Here is a 16,037-nt window from a genome sequence, read left to right as displayed (position 1 = left end):
CCTTAGGGAGGTACTCTATATTTCGACAAGACGTATCAGCTCACACAATGCACATGTTTCAGAACGTATAATCTAATAACATGGATTTTTTGAGCATCAGAGCTGTGATCTCCAAATGGCGTGGATCATAGTTAATTAGTTTTTATCTGGCAATTTTTTTTAGAACGTTACCTGATGTGTTTTGCTGCAGTGTATACTGACGACATATTTACATATTATATTGATACATCAATATCTTCTTGATTAAATGGGACATTCATGACATATTTATTGTAATAGTGACATATCGTATATGTATTATAGTCGTCTGAAGCTTAGAAATGTTACTTAATACCTTCTTGGATATAAGGTTTAGTATTCATTACGTTTACGTCTTTTTCCACATGTTAAGCACTGTGATTCAACGCGCGTGCGATACAGATAATCATACCAAGTGCAATAAGTATGGTTGCAAGTAGGTGGTACAGAGAGATACGGGAGTTCTCAATTCTAGGTTTGAAATAGAAGACCGTAGTGAAGCTGTCGTAGAGCGGTTGGTTTTGGGCTATAATGGTTTGGGTTGCTGTTCGTGTTGTTTTGTTGTCAATTTCCATGTTGATGTTAATTTTTGTCACATATTTGCTTATGAAGAGACGTGTAGCTTAACATTTGGGCAAACAGAAATCTGTCATCCATCTCCTACTCTTTAAGAAGGCCCTCCGGATATTTTTGTTTATAAAAGGGTTTATACTATTTTTGTTTATAAAAGGGTTTATACTATTTTTGTTTATAAAAGGGTTTATACATCAACCATAAGAACTTTAAAATGTAGGACAGAAAATGAAGTGCTGCTTCAATTATTCCATTACTTTGTGAAAGTGCGTTATGAGTAGGAACTTTCTACCAGGCCTGGCAAGTTACTTTTTTTTATAATGGAAATATTTGTACTAATGGTTAGTAATGATTAATCACAAGTATAATCTGCTAATGTAATGTAACAAATTTAATTTTAATGTGGTTGCTAAAGACAAATGCCGAACAAAATTTTCAGTTCCATATTTCCATAAGCCTACAAAACTGGGAAACTAGAGGTCCTGTTCGAATTGTTTGCAGTTTATATCAGACCACTGCTGGAGTATTGTTTACCTATACAGTTTCCTAACAAAATCTCACAGGTGCATGGACTCAAAAGCGTGCAACAATTCTTTACATACAGGCGCTTTTTAAGATGAGTTTTCTGAAAACAGTACGTTTAAGAGGAGTGCTCTGAAATTCCTTCATCCTTTCTTTATTTAGGAGAAAGTGGATTTTGTGTTAAAATAAAGATTGTAATCTCTCTCAAAGACTGTAGCCTAGCTAGCGACCTTGCGCTAATGTACTATCAAACAATATATGAAGTTGAGCTTGCAATTACGATTTTTTCAAGATTTTTACCATACAACAAAGGAAGTTGCTTTGTTGTATGGTAAAAATTGCTTTGCTGAAGTTTCCCAAAAGTCCGTATAGGTACAGGTAAAGCGTCCTGGCGCTAAGATTCCTTTGCTTGCAAAAATCATTTGCTGTAGAAAAGTTAAAATCAGAGGCTGTTTAGGTATCGTAAAGCTGTTGCATTTCAAATTATGCAACACCTGCAATCATGAAATCTAATAAAATGATAAATTCCTCTGCATTCACTACCAGCGTCGGTGTTTTGCATTTCCTCGTGATTTTCTCTTCCATTTTCCTCTTCAGCCAAAGTTTCTTTTGATTCACTCCTTACTGTTCTTGCTCAGTGAGTGCTGCTACATTTTTTTCATCTCACCTTAGCAGCTATAGCCTACCAACCTCTGACATAGAATTGTAAGTTCTTACTTCAAAACTCATAGCGCATTGAAAGCAATGAGCGACGTTCAAGCCTTAGTTCCTACAATCTGTTTACAATTTGCGGTATCTCCGCTCTGTCTGATGAAATAAATGTCCTCAATCACGTTTTGAAAACGGAGTATCCTTCTTTTTTTGTTGAGATACTGGAGCGTCGTGGACTTTTAGGATGCTCAGACCATAACGGTGGACACGAAATGTATGGAAACTTCAAGGAAAAGTGGTTTGAAGTTATATCGTTATTTTTGTCCACAATTTTTGGTTTTACTTGAACTATCTCACCTAAGAAAATTGCGTTTTGTGGATTTGCTTTAAAAAAATGCTTGCCATCCGCTCGCATATTGGCTTACACCGAGGAATCATGATTAAACTTTCTAGAAAATGAATCGGTTTCACTTCCATCTCGTCCATAAGCTTTTCCTCCACCTTTCCTCACATTCACGGAGAAGAGATTGCTAATGTTGACGACGCTGCTGGATAATGGACCAGAATATTAGTGTAGCTGCTAGGCGAAGGTGGCCTGCAGTACAACAAAATCAATCCAGCAGAAGGCTGCTACCCAGCGTTAGCCATGTCACAATCTTATGTCTCTTTAAAGTAAATTGCTGGAAAAACAGGCAAACCTTCTTCCTTTTTTTAAACTTCTAGCTGTGGAAGTACAATGTTAACAAAAGGGACTCTGGTGGGATTTTATTATCTCGTCTGTAAGGCCGCCAAAGTAATTGAGTAGAGCTGATAGTAGTGACCTTAATCGATGGCCACAGCTGTTGGCTAAAGTCGATCAGTCAGGCGAAAGTCTTGGACTGAAATAAATCCAACAATCTTAGTGCTGTAAGATTTTTGCCAACGTTTCTTGAAGCTTTCACTGCTTGGAAAAAATCAAAACTGGACACTTCATTGATGTTAATACTTCAACGTCAACAAATATTTATTTTCAACATGTATCGGGTCGTGAACTGCTCATAATTTTAACCTAACACTGTCTCTTAATGATTCCTACTGAAGAACTAAAAATACAAAACAAAGAATAGTTTTTGATTTATCCAAACAAAACTGGAAATTTCCAATTTGATTTTGAGGCTGCTGGAAAATTCTCGTCTGAAGAGCATGCTTTATTCGGTATTTAGTTTACATCAATTGGAGATAGTAAGTTGCATTTAATAAGCTCTGCATGTGATACGTGTTACGTGTATTATTTCTGAAATAGCACTGTTGTTTTGAATCAATATTTTCCAAGAACTATTAAGTAGAGGTTTCAGGGCTTATTAGATGTTGATTCCTTTGCATTGTACAACATAATATCTCTTAGGTACTCCTATTTTTTTCGGAACGGCGTTGAATCAGCGATTTCACTGATCTGACATGTGGTAAGACTTCTGATGCGTACTAACTGAAGCCGTAATTCCTGAAAACACTGAATGTTCAAGTAATACCATACCCCTTACTCTCCTCGATTTTCCTGTTCGAGATGTTAAAAGATCTTGGATCCTCAGGATGCTCAGAGCACAAAGGTATAAAAACTTCAATAGACCGTCTTGAAAATGTTTTGTCGTTTTTATCTATTATTTATATTTAAACGGTCTCGTCTAATGAAATGATTGAGATGACTTTGTGGTGGGACATCCTATTTACATCTGGGCTTGATTCAGCTCGACAGAGCTACATATAATGGCGACCGCTCCGAATTCTCACAGGATTCGGGCGTATCCGATGAGAAATGCATTTTTTTTTCTTCAGGTGTAGAATCAATAATGTCACATACAAACGTCTTTTGAGTCATAATTTCAATATTGGCACAGATCTATGCTTGAACATGCCAAAAAAGAAAATGGAGCGACGAAATGTTGAAATATGCAACGAAATATTAGGGAAACAGCTGAATTCTGGATATAAACTAGGAGGTCGAAAATGATTCGGAGGAAAAGGCGTTAGTCAGTATAAAGAACTCTCTACATACAATTCTTACCAACGTCTGAAGTGAAGTATCCGAGTCCTAGAATTGCAGAATACTTCATAGCTTGTCATCAAAATGTAGCCCGGAAGACTCTAAAGACCGGGAAGCTGAAGAACTCGAATTGAGGGGAAAAAAGAAAGATTTGTCTTTTTAAGCGATAAAATTTCTCCTGGATTTTAACTCTTTTAAATGGTATGATTTGTGGATTTTTTCCTTCATTGAATCGTTAAATACTAGCACTCCGCAGAAAATGTATCACAGAACAATTGTCCATAATTTTAGAAGATTCTGAAAATGAGTTGGAACTCAAACTCTCATCCATGACTTTAGATGACCCGATTACAGAAATGCTGTTGTATTTGTTATTTTCTTCCCTGATTTTCCTATTGAAGTATTCGTTGCTTTTGATTTGGTTGCCTTAAGTAACCGTTGACATTATCACCTGGCACAATTGCCCGAATCTTCCCCGGATTGTGAACATAGGCGTGCGCAAACTTTCGATCCACAGCAAATCTCGCACCGGATCCATCACTCGTTGTTTCGTATCATGTGAGGTTACGCATCTCGCCTTAAAGGCATCACCCCACGAATCTGAGGTGGCAGATATCTGACTGTGGTTGGAAGCAGGGCGCCGCGAGCCGGTAGCAATCAGACTCGAATGCCCGGCTCCGTTTGTTGCACATGTCCATTAATATCGACATCCGATGTCTACAATCGAGCTAAAAAGACCTTACCTATGATGTAGGTTGCGAGGTTGCGTTCAGCGCGACGCGGAGTTAGATCCATGGTCTTGTTTTCGTCACATCATATACATCTCATTCATTTCTTGGATATGCGCGCTTAGAACACAATAAAACTTATGCAGCATAATTCTCGTTAAAGATCTGCCTAACTGTGCAGGCTACTGGCACTCAACGGAAATACAAGTCACATAAGTAACTCCATAAATGTCCTTTTAGCTAGAATCTGAAGTAAATGTTGCAGCAAGCGATTTGCCGCAATTATCTGCACATTACCTGCAATCGAAGCCCCATGCGTCGAGTTCTTTCCTTTTTTGCTTCGACTTGATTGCTGCGCATACCTGAGGGTTGCTGGATCCGTGATCTGGTCTTCGTCATGTTGCATGCAGTATTTTCGTGTACATATTTTTGTGCAATACTGACAAGCTCAATGGATGCTTTCTCGTATTTAAACTTACAAAGCGCTGCAAAAGATCCTTACTTTTGAACTAGCGATTAACCCACCGCAGGTTCAAGCGTTCGCAAGAGTTTGGGAATTTGCTACTACTCTTCGGCGGCGGATAAAGAGACTTTCGTAGATTTCCGATAGCTGACTCTCCTTACCTACCTCTGATCCTACGCTGCATTACCGGGGCTTTAAAAAAGATTAAAAAAGGATTCTGATATTCATCAATAATAAACTGTTAAATACGCTAGCGTTCACTTCGCAAGGCACCAAATTGGTTTCGAAAATCAGACACACTTTCTGGATATTTGTGTGAAAGATTTTGAGGAGAAGTATCACGAAATAAAATGATCTTAAATTTGTAACTCTACCAGAAGCAAGAGAATTTCTCACGTGGAGTATGTGGAAAAGATCAATGTAATACTCTCAAATGAAATATATGGAAATTCTTGCTGAAAACCTGCAAATTAGAAGCTTTTTGTATCCAAATTTGTCTCCAGACGAAAACTACGAGTAATCTCGACAGTTTTAAATAGGAACGGGCGAAAGTGATAGGAAGCTCATGCCCCTCAACTGCCTTTATTGGTTTTACTTGAATTGTTTGCAGGTTTTCGACTGCTCGCTCGTGGAGCGGCGTGTGTACAGGGTGGTGCGTTCTAGCATACCACGTAGGGACTAAAGCCGTTTTTCACGTCGTTTTCAGTACTAATAGCAGGAATTGGGCGGGGCCACACTCATACTCGTAATCTAAATCCCGAATTCTATATTTGCTCAAAGAATTACCAATGTCGTCAATTTCGTGATATGCTGCCTTTAATCACTATTTCCTTCGTCCACTTGAAATTACTCAGTTTCTGAGCCGCGGGAGAAGGCAAAAAAAAAGTCGGTAGCGATAATGTGATGGATCAGTCTTCACTTCACAGACGGTGCTGGCTTTCACTTTTACATCCATACAACTTATTCAGATGTTCTTTTCATTTGCACAAAATCGTAAAAATATCTGAAGTGCTTATTTTTCGACACGTTTTGAATCTGATCATTCCCCGACAACGTAGGAGCTCGCCAGAAGGTGGATACTTTTCAACTTCCACGATATTAGGCGTTTCAAAGGCGTTTTTACTATGCGCTTTGTAGTACACTAATATTGCTAAAACAAGCGAGCAGGGATTTACAAATTTAGGTATTCGGATAGAATTAGAGCTGTGACTTCTGTATTCTACCAAAAAATCTCTTGTGGAGAATTTTCGGTGTTGCACTTATTTCTCGGACGACCTTAGTGGTAGGATGATGTATCCTAATATCTGGTGGCAACGCAACCCCATCCTATCTGAGGAATAAAAGGAAGGAGATCAACTCGAAATTATGGAGGATCAAGATAACTGCTTTCATTCGTATACGAATCCAGTGATAAATCTCGAAATTCAGCAGGAACGAGAACACTTTGGGCGGTCAGGAAAGAAGGAGATGTGAGTGAAACAGTCTTGAACCAATTGTTGTCAACGTAATGAGAAAGTGTCCTAACTACAGGGAGCACCTGTTGCCGACAGCGCCAGGAAGTGCGGAGCCGTAGGTGCCATTTAAGCTATTGGAATGAAGAAAAAACAAGGATGATGATCTTACACACAACATATACTTTGCTTGCATAGAAAAAGAACATTGTAGATCTGAAGAATGCAAGCGAAGAAGATCAATTACGATGCCATGGACTGACCGAGACGAGATGGCACCGCTTACTGATCGCCAGACATGGCAGGAATAACTTTTCCTATAAGCATGCGACGGTGAAAGATCTAGTGGATCTCAATTTCATCGACTTGAAGAAAGCATGCGACTCAGTTAAGACGGAATTGCCCAGGGAAACCTCGGACGACCGGGAAATTCCACCCAGACAGAAAGGTACTTCGAAATACGTACAGTAGCGCCACAACTAGAACTCTAGTATTCTACGGGGACACCATAATCACCCACCCATCACTGCTACCCTACTGCTCTTAAGTACGCAATGCGAAAATGTGAATGGGGTAACACTGGAGTGAATTCGATCCCGAACCCTTCCGAATTGAAAGAAAAACACGCATAGTAACACTAAGGGATGCAGGAAAGGAAATGCCAATTACTGTCACAATATTCACAGAAGCGATTAAACTTCTGTGAATATTGTGACAGTAATTGGCATTTCCTTTCCTGCATCCCTTAGTGCTACCATGCATTTTTGAGGTGGGTGTGGCGCAGTCGGTTAGAGGTCCGTTGTAACCACACGGTCGAGGGTTCGAAACCGCCTTAGTGCAAACCAAGCCTTTCATCCCTCCGGTGTCGATAAATTGGTACCAAATTTGTCTGGGAAGATAAAAACACTGACTTGATCATCGGCTGACCTTCGCAAGTCATTGTATAGGCCAACGCGCGTTCCAAAAAACCTCATCGATTACGAATTCCAGTAAAACGCGTTGGCGCATCCCAAGTGGATTGATACGCCAGTGATTTTGACTTATTCACAGAAACGAATGAGAAATATAGTACAGTCAAAGCGACATGAAGCACGGTGCAGTTGCGTAGGCGGCTGCGCACGAAGCGGTGCGGTGGAGATAACGGTCGGAATCGAGATGGAACCATCGCGAACTGAAGCAATGAACGGTGATAGAAGGAGTTCTCACTCGATCCTAACCGCTACGCCCCGCCACAGTGCTTCGAGCGCAACCGCTTATGCAAAGGTGTTGTTAACTGTACTACCTTGATTTGGTTTTTAAGAAAAAAAAAGAGAAAGGGTAGACTTGCAATTCCAAATCGCTTGTCTGCTGGATGACACGGACACCGATTGTGCGAATTTCGCGCTCAAATCTCGATTCTAGCCCTGTTTACCTCCACGGCGCAACATAGTCTGGGTTTCAAATAAGTATGGTAGTTAAGTTGTTGGTAACATTTATGGGGGGCAGTGTTTCCCTACAATAGCTGCCTAATTGAGTGCTGGTCCTGTGCAGTGTTAGTATTTGCATGGGCTTCTTCCTTGCGACAAACTTCTTCCGTCTGTGTTTGCCTTTGTGTCATCCGCCGTAGTAACATGTTCTGCAATTTGCTTGCGAGTGCTGGTTTCCATGGGTCTGGTCTTTTCTCATATTTTGGTATTTGTTATATAAGTGTTTCTGCTATTTATTACACATACTGTTTGAGTTCATTACCTGTCAAGCTGTATGGGATTTATTTTTTATCTCTGTTTTGTTTCGGATTTGAAGGCGTAGTTCTTGGTTCGCACTGTTTGTTTACACTGATTTTAATGTTCAAGCATTTAGTTTACGGCTCCCGGATATTTCCTTTCCTATGCAAAGCACCACATCCAGCACTTTCCAGAATCCTGTTTCTATCTGGCTAGTTTCATTTTTTTGATTATTTGGAATTCTAAAACTTGTTTGACATTAATGAAACATGGACGGGTTTATAGCCTTACTAGATTTACTACCACTAATGCGTTCTGTTCTTGAAGTTTTTTCCATGTAAAGACACCTTGGAATACTTAAAACTATACTATACTTCAATTGGAATACTTAAAATTATGGAGTTGGGTTCAATCTCAGACCTATTCTAGGAACTCGTATCGTAGAGCTGTCACAAGGACTGAATCGAACAAAAACAGGTAGATGTAGTGCTGGTTTTTTTTTTCTGAAACTTAGCTCTTCAATTCACTATTTTAGCGCTTCATTAAACCGTTACCGCATCCCTAATTCATCAGCCCCACCAACTATTCAAGTAGGGGATGTATCCGCTAGCATTGCCAATGACAAACAAACTAACAGTATGACAGGTCTGTTTGTTGCTGCTTTTAAGTTCCTTACCACTACATGGTTTTGGAATTTTTTTTTTCTGCTTCAGAAAACGAGCTGGCTATGGAAAGGCTGAAAGCAGAAGTTAGGAAGCTAAGACGTCTTGTCAAGAAAAAAGACCTTGTGATCGATATGCTGTTGGAAAGAATAGTTAAGCTTAGAAGGCTTCAGCGAATTTCTGAAGACAGTCTCACTTCTGGAGAAGATAATAATTCGACGCTAAATGCTACCACTGCGGCTGTTGATCCCGCTCTTTCATTTGAAACTAGTTCTGTTTCATCGTTGTCTTCTACTTCTGCTGTGACCTGTCCAATTTATCCCCATTCCTCTGATGGACGTGCTCTGAGTTTCACAGCAGTCTTACCATCACAGGTTAACTAATAACAATAAAACAAATAGATTTACTTGAGTAATGAATTACTCTTCAGGCAGATATGATGTCTCATACATTTGTTCTTCGCAAAGAAGCCAAACGCCGAAATCGTTGGTTAAACAAACGCGGCTTAACAACAGGAACTAGCAGAGTAGTAAGACTTGGTTGCGAAATATTTTTTATCTTCTTCTCTATTCACACTTGGCTTCCTCTCTTTTTTTGGAACATCGTTTATTCTTTCAAGCAATCTTTAGGCTCTTCTTGACGCAAACTGCAAGTCATTTGAAGCGTTAAGTGAGACTTTCGTTGTTCCTGTGTCAAACCAGCAACAAAACAATGACACTGAACAAGAGGTTTGTCTTTACATAGTTTTCTAGCTGAAGGTAGCATTAAAGTAATGTTGGTTCATGTGGAAGTAACGCGAGCGGTGTTGTTTTTGCGGACATTTTGCAAAATTCTGGTTCGGTAGTACGATATTATGGCTCCTGCTGATGGATGCTGTGAAAGGATAAAAGCATATGTAGTTAGAAACATGCTCGGTGGCATTCCCTTTCCTTTAGAATTTCGGTCCTCTTTACTATCATGAGGTGATATATTCCGAGCCTTAACGTTGCACATAAAAATGAGAAGCAGTCAAAATGTAGTCTATAGTCAATATGAAGCTTGGTGTAGCTGCGTCGCGGTGTAATTGAGAGGGGATGGGGCTTGTTACCACCAGTTCTCTGCAGTTCGCAGTGGTCGCACCTCGATTCCAACCGCTAACTCCATCGTGCCGCTTGAAGCGCAGCAGCTTATGATATTAAGGTCGATGCAGATGGCGCAGCTATATGCATCTACCTTCATATTATTCTGACGCGACTGTACTTTTCATCCCAATAGAGAATCAATACTTTTTCATGAGAAGATCTTTGTGGGCATTTCACTCCATCTCTCGTGGACATTGAATGGACCTCAAGATCCCATAATCTTTCTATTCTTTGCAAGACTTACTCAAAGCTTAGATATGTTTTGAAAAACCTTGCATTTCTGAGGCCCTTTCAGCGATAATTGAATTACGTTTCAGCAACTTTACAGGAATGCTCGGGCAGGAATAGGGCCAACGTTAATTGGATCTTTGTTTTTTTATTTTATTCTTTTATTAGGAGTATTACAAGCCTTTTTAGGAAGAAAAGAAATGAAATTCGCTTATGAATAACTATGTCTAAACTCTCTAGAAATATTCACGATCTTCCCGGATCCTGTTTAAAGTAGTGATTTAGTTGCGTGTTCCAAGCGAATCCCACGCTTCGCATAGCGTTCAATGTTTTTTTTTTACCAGTCTTCATGGCTTACATGATTTGAACGACGGGCAGCTGTTACTAACCCGGTTTCTGCATCTTCACCGAGGTGTGTCGTCCTTGAACATCCTGAGCGCATCCCGTTCGATATTCTAGAGCTAATATATCCGGCCGCCGCTATTCCATAATTTGCAAAAAGTTACGTCTTGGTTGAACTGTTTATCAGTGCCGAGTGTCCCCTCTTTTCTCACATCCGTTCAAAACTTTCTTTTACGACCAGGAAGGTTTTTCCACTTTCAGTTTGAGGGCAACGTCGAGGCAGCTTGGGTGAGACGATCAGATGGTCTCCTTATAACGTGACCAAGGATGCAAAGACAGTTTTCTGTGACTACGGAGAGCCGGTCAAGATGTTGGTGTTTTCCACGTATTCCCACGAAGTCTCCGGTCCACACCTTATGAGAGAAGAAATTGCGAATAGGTAGACTAGCAGCTTGACTTCGTTGGGTCGACATGGTCAATGAGTTGAATGCTGAATTAGCTTTAGCGCATCTTTGCTGAGTATCTCTCTCGTAGCTGCCATCGTCTTTCAGCACACAGTTGTATAACAGAACTCTTTCACGAGTTTAACAAGTTGACGGTTCACATTGATACCCGCTGATGGTCTCGGGGAGACCCACATCTGCTTGCATTTGTCTGGACGGAGTTGCAGACAATGTAGCTAATTTCGATACAAAGTTCACATGTTGCAAATTGGCGCTGCTTGAAGTAAATATTACTACATCATCGGCGTACTCGAGATCAACCAATAAACAATGGTGGCAAAACCACTTCAATGTGATACTGCTCTACTGTTCCTCCCATGATGCCATCGACGGCAGAGTCGAACGGAAAGATGAGTTTCGCTACACATCTTTGTTTCAGTTCAGTTTCCTTTTCGAATGGTTATCGGGCTCGTGTTCGAGCTGCAGCAGTTGTTTTTCTATACACATCGTTAATTATCCGTAGCCTTATCATGTTTCATCGGCGCGAGGCACGTTGTTAAGACGGCTTCGATGAGGAGAGTCAAAAACGGCTTCGAAGTCCAGAAAGATTAGTCGTAGACCGACTAAAACGAATGCCAGTTCGATCGTTTTCCATTGTTTCTTCGCGAAGTTTGATAAATAAGTCCAGAATGACACGTTCTAGAACCTTATATGTTACACGGAGCAATGAAATTCCTCGTTAATTCTTTGGTTCTATGACGAATAGCTTCTTGTGGGGAGAAATTATGATAGCGAACGTTCACGAGTTACATGTTTTTTCGTCGATCCATATTGAAAGGATTGTTTTTGTAATCTCGCAAATTCCAGAAGGGGAAAGAGATTTCAGCATTTTTGCGGCAGTACCATCGTCTCCACCAGAATAAATTGTTATAAATTCAAATTGTTTGGCGTTAATCAATTCGTTTAGGATGCGCCAACAGGTTCGCTTCAAAACAGAACCGTTTGAAGTTTACGAGCGTGTAACTAGCCTATGCAATGATTTGGTGAGAGGAAGGGCTTAGCCGACAAATGAGTGATTTTGTTTTCTCCCAGAAAAGTTTGCTACCAATTTATAGACCTCGGAGGAAGGAGAAGCTCGATTGGCACTTCAAATCTTTGATCGATCAGACAGTGGAACCTCATCAACTTCCTCCCACCCGCTCTACTGAATATTTTTTTAAAATGAAGACCAGAAACTCCGATTTGGTCAGTGGTTATTCGCTGACGAGAGAAAGAAAACTCTTAGAAATCACGTCATTAATCTGTTGGCAATTATTGCCGATGTCCATGTTATCTGATTTGTTTTTGAAATGATATCTTAGGTTAGCTGAGATCTTTGCAGACAGAAGTTCGCCACGTAGTTATTGCGACATCTTTGAACGATAAGAGAACGATTGCTCGTCGTGTTAGTGAAGTACCTCATACCTTTGCATCCAGTATGTGCTGTGCTTAATCTTTTTGATTTTTAAAAACAGTATCAAGAACATTTCATTGTAGATGGTGAATTGTCTGTCATCGAAAGCTTCTCATCGAAGTCAGAGGAAAATGATCCTAAATGGAAGCCACCACTGCCTCCGTCTGTACGTATTAGTCTATTTTTTTTGTCTCATTTGTTTCTGTTGGGCACGTACTAATATTTTTCCTATACTTTCAGTTATGTCTACGAGTGAATCGTCCTGAAGTAATCCGTAGAATTGAAAGTCGACAGGCTGCAATAACAGCTGCATCTGCTCTTAGACATCTTGTTGCTGAGGAAAAAATGGTTCGTTTCTTATCTTCTCGTTATTCACACTGATTTTCTTTCTTTTATTATGAATAGGCAGCTGCCCGTGCAGTCATCCAAGGAAAATGCTCATATGAGCGCGCTAGTAATAGCCTGTCTATTGATCCGACCTTAATCAGGGCTTTCCCGAACGCAGACATAGCCAATTTGACTAAGAGGTATTTGATAATAACTCATTATCTGCTTCACACAGTCGCTTCTGGTAATTTTTCGTTCTTTTCAGAAGGTTGCAAACAACGAACACGTACAAAGCAGAAGTTTCTGAAGAGAGAAATAGGGTGGACATTGCTGCGTCGAAAGTTATTGCTCATTCCTTCAGTGAGGTTGGCGTTCGGAATTACTCTTGCATATGTCACAATATAAAAATTGCAAAAGGAAATATGCGAAGAACAAAAAGAGATCTCAGAAGAGTAGATGTGTCCAGAATAGATTCCTTCTAGGTTCTGATTGCTAAACTGTGTTCGATGTCCGTCATGAGTTTTTTTCTTCTTCTTTGCTCCCTCAACGTAGGGCTCTGTTTCAACTATTAACCTAGAACTTTAACTGCTAATTCTAGTTTTATTTCAACCTTTAGTTTTTATTTCATTTTTTCAAATTCTTTTTTTTATTTCATTTAGGCTTGTTCCGTGTTTCTTCATGTTTCTTTTTCCTTACTTGTTTGTTTTTAATGTTTTTTTTTGTGCTCTGGAGAAACTTTCTTGCCGGTCAAACGCCGAACGTTAAACAATCGAAAATCTTTCCGTTGATAACGGCCTCGGCTATTCGCGTAGTGAAATTTTTATTCTTATCACAAGAGAAAAAGGCTTTCTCTACGCTCTACGACAACATGATAGACTCAGGAATACTCTACCTTGCTCTTCCCTTTGTAAAGCTGTCGTTTCCGATGTACCGCTTCAGGCGCCCGTTCTGACTCCGTGATAGTGTTGAAATCACCTGCGTTGTGAGAAGCATGATTTCCGTGTAGCTTCTACAAGTCTGTCTAGAAACTTTGGACTTCATAATTTCGAAGCTTGTCGTTGGAGAGAGTATGTTAAATGTCAGCACTGATCTACGTTATCTAAGCAGATTCGAGTCGTCTGTTGTGCGAAAGAATCGATATTCATTGGCGAACTTGCGTTGAGATGTACATCAACTCTGGCATCTCTTCCTCAGTTATTTATTTCCGTGTTTCGCTAAACAGTTCTCAGTGTTGTGGACTTCGTTCAATGGTGGTTTCGTCTTATCTCACTCAACCCGACAGCGTCGTTCTTGGTCTTGTTGGATTGCACCATCATATATTCAATAGTCGTTTCTTGTGCAAGCTTAAAGGCATCACACCACGAATCTGAGGTGGTGCAGATTTCAGGTGGAGTATTCGTATACAGGATGGGAGACTACGTAGAGGGGGGTGATTCCGTCCATTTCTTGTTAATTGCCAGAAAAAACGGCCCGGAAGATGCGGCGCCGCACAAGACTGGCGCGCTCCAATCGAACCTCTTGTACAAAATGGTGCGCCAAAACGAATGAAGCCGTATCTTTCGGGCCGTTTTTTACGGCAATTAGGAAGAAATGGACGGAATCACCTCCCTCTCCGTAGTCTTCCATCCCGTATATGAATACTCCACCTGAAATCTGCACCACCTCAGATTCGTGGGGTGATGCCTTTAAGTGTGGCCTCCGCAACTCCATTCTCCTTGAGGTTGCCGTACCAGTCGATTATTCGTATTAGGGGTACCCTATATTATTGCTCCAACGAGTGATAAAACCTATGAGCAGCATGCTGAGCTGCAATCCCATAACAGCGAGGGAACGTCACGTGTAGCTTCCAGTCATTTATCCACAAACATTCTGCCGAATTTGCGCACAGGACGCGTTATGTATGTATCACTCACGAATGGATGTGTGAATGTGTGGTACGTGACGTGCATTGATCTATACTTACTGTTATACTCGTAATTTCTGTGCAGACGCCAGCACAGAAATCACGAATCATTGTGAGCACACTAGAAACAGGAAGTCCGTCGGCCGAGTCCGTCAGCCTGGCGCTAGAGGCAGACATGAAGCATTGTAGCACACTTACCGTCTGTCCACCACCTGGATTAAAGGCAGCATACCACGAATCTGAGGTGGTGCGGATTTCAGGTGGAGTATTCTTATACGGGATAGTAGATTATGGAGATGGGGTGGTCCTGCCCATTTCTTCCTAATTGCCGTAAAAAACGGCCCAAAGGATGCGGCGCCGCAAAGGGCTGGCGCGCTCTAAACGAACTCCTTGTAGAAAATAGTGCGTCGGAACGCTCGAAGCCGTATCTTCCGGGCCGTTTTCTACGGCAATTAGGAAGAAGTGAATGCAATCACCCTCCTCCCCATAATCTACAACCCCGTATGCGAATATTCCACCGGAAATTCGTACCACTCCAGATTCGTGGGGTGATGCCTTTAATTAACATAGTCTCGTTACTAACCGGCACTAGCAAATACTTTTCAGTACTGGTGCACCTTTTTCATCTTCACTTCTTTTGTATCTTGAGGTGCGTATTTCTTGCGTGACTTAAACACCCCATGTAACTAACTATCTCTATCGAAGGGCGTACAAGTTTATAGTACATTATACTTGCCATTATTGCGTTACTCTAATGAAACGTTCCATTTTCAGTCTACCAGACTAGCAGTTCTGGAAGGTCGTGCGTCTCTTAGGCGCTAAAATCAACTGACAACCAACACCACATGCTTAAATGTTGTAAATTTTCAAGTTTATTTTTCGGTTTACATTCGTTTTGTAATCGTTTTGTTCTATTTTTTTCATAGTAACTGTCAGATAGGTAATGTCAAACCAAATTTATAGGAAATTTTGTTTTCACTTTTGTCTCACTTATTCAGTAATCTGATCTCTTCCTTCTACACTCATCTCACTACATTATGTGTTGCATTACGCCGGTAATATGTTCTTTCAAATACACACTTATATCCTTGGGATTTGTTCTGATATCAAACAATCTGTCTAACGTTACCTTTTGAATGCGTTGTTTGCAACTGTTGAAAGTGAACTTTTGATTTGATCACCCTCCACTGCTTCATGTACTTTCTTGAGTATTACATTTTGATGCAGTACTTTTCTTGTAGCAGTAGTTTTCAATACCCCGTATCATTGCTGTTGTAGTGGCACAGTCTCTTTATTCTTTATCTTCTTCCTAACAGTGCCAATCTTCTTGTGTATATCTGAATCTTGCATAGGTACCATCTGCTCTTTAAAAGGTAACTGAAATAGAATGTGCGCAACTTACGTTGTCTTGCCTACATAAGTAATCAGT

General features: G+C 40.5%; 1 protein-coding gene across 1 annotated transcript; it reads left to right on the top strand.

Annotated features, from left to right (window-relative positions):
• Positions 1 to 8,293: 8,293 nt before the first annotated feature.
• RB195_025458 (uncharacterized protein) lies at positions 8,294 to 15,430 on the top strand (the record flags this gene model as incomplete). Its single annotated transcript, XM_013444070.2, has 12 exons — positions 8,294 to 8,340; positions 8,559 to 8,606; positions 8,665 to 8,774; positions 8,843 to 9,165; positions 9,222 to 9,320; positions 9,421 to 9,519; positions 12,307 to 12,400; positions 12,462 to 12,544; positions 12,619 to 12,726; positions 12,784 to 12,905; positions 12,971 to 13,070; positions 15,383 to 15,430. The coding sequence occupies 12 exons, from the start codon at positions 8,294 to 8,296 to the stop codon at positions 15,428 to 15,430; spliced, it is 1,281 nt and encodes a 426-aa protein (XP_013299524.2).
• Between the last annotated feature and the right edge of the window lie 607 nt (positions 15,431 to 16,037).

The sequence above is a fragment of the Necator americanus genome, chromosome X (genome assembly GCF_031761385.1).
Source record: "Necator americanus strain Aroian chromosome X, whole genome shotgun sequence".
In the NCBI taxonomy this organism is placed as follows: domain Eukaryota; kingdom Metazoa; phylum Nematoda; class Chromadorea; order Rhabditida; family Ancylostomatidae; genus Necator; species Necator americanus.
Note: the sequence above shows the minus strand (reverse complement) of the source record. Positions and strands in the feature narration are given on the sequence as shown.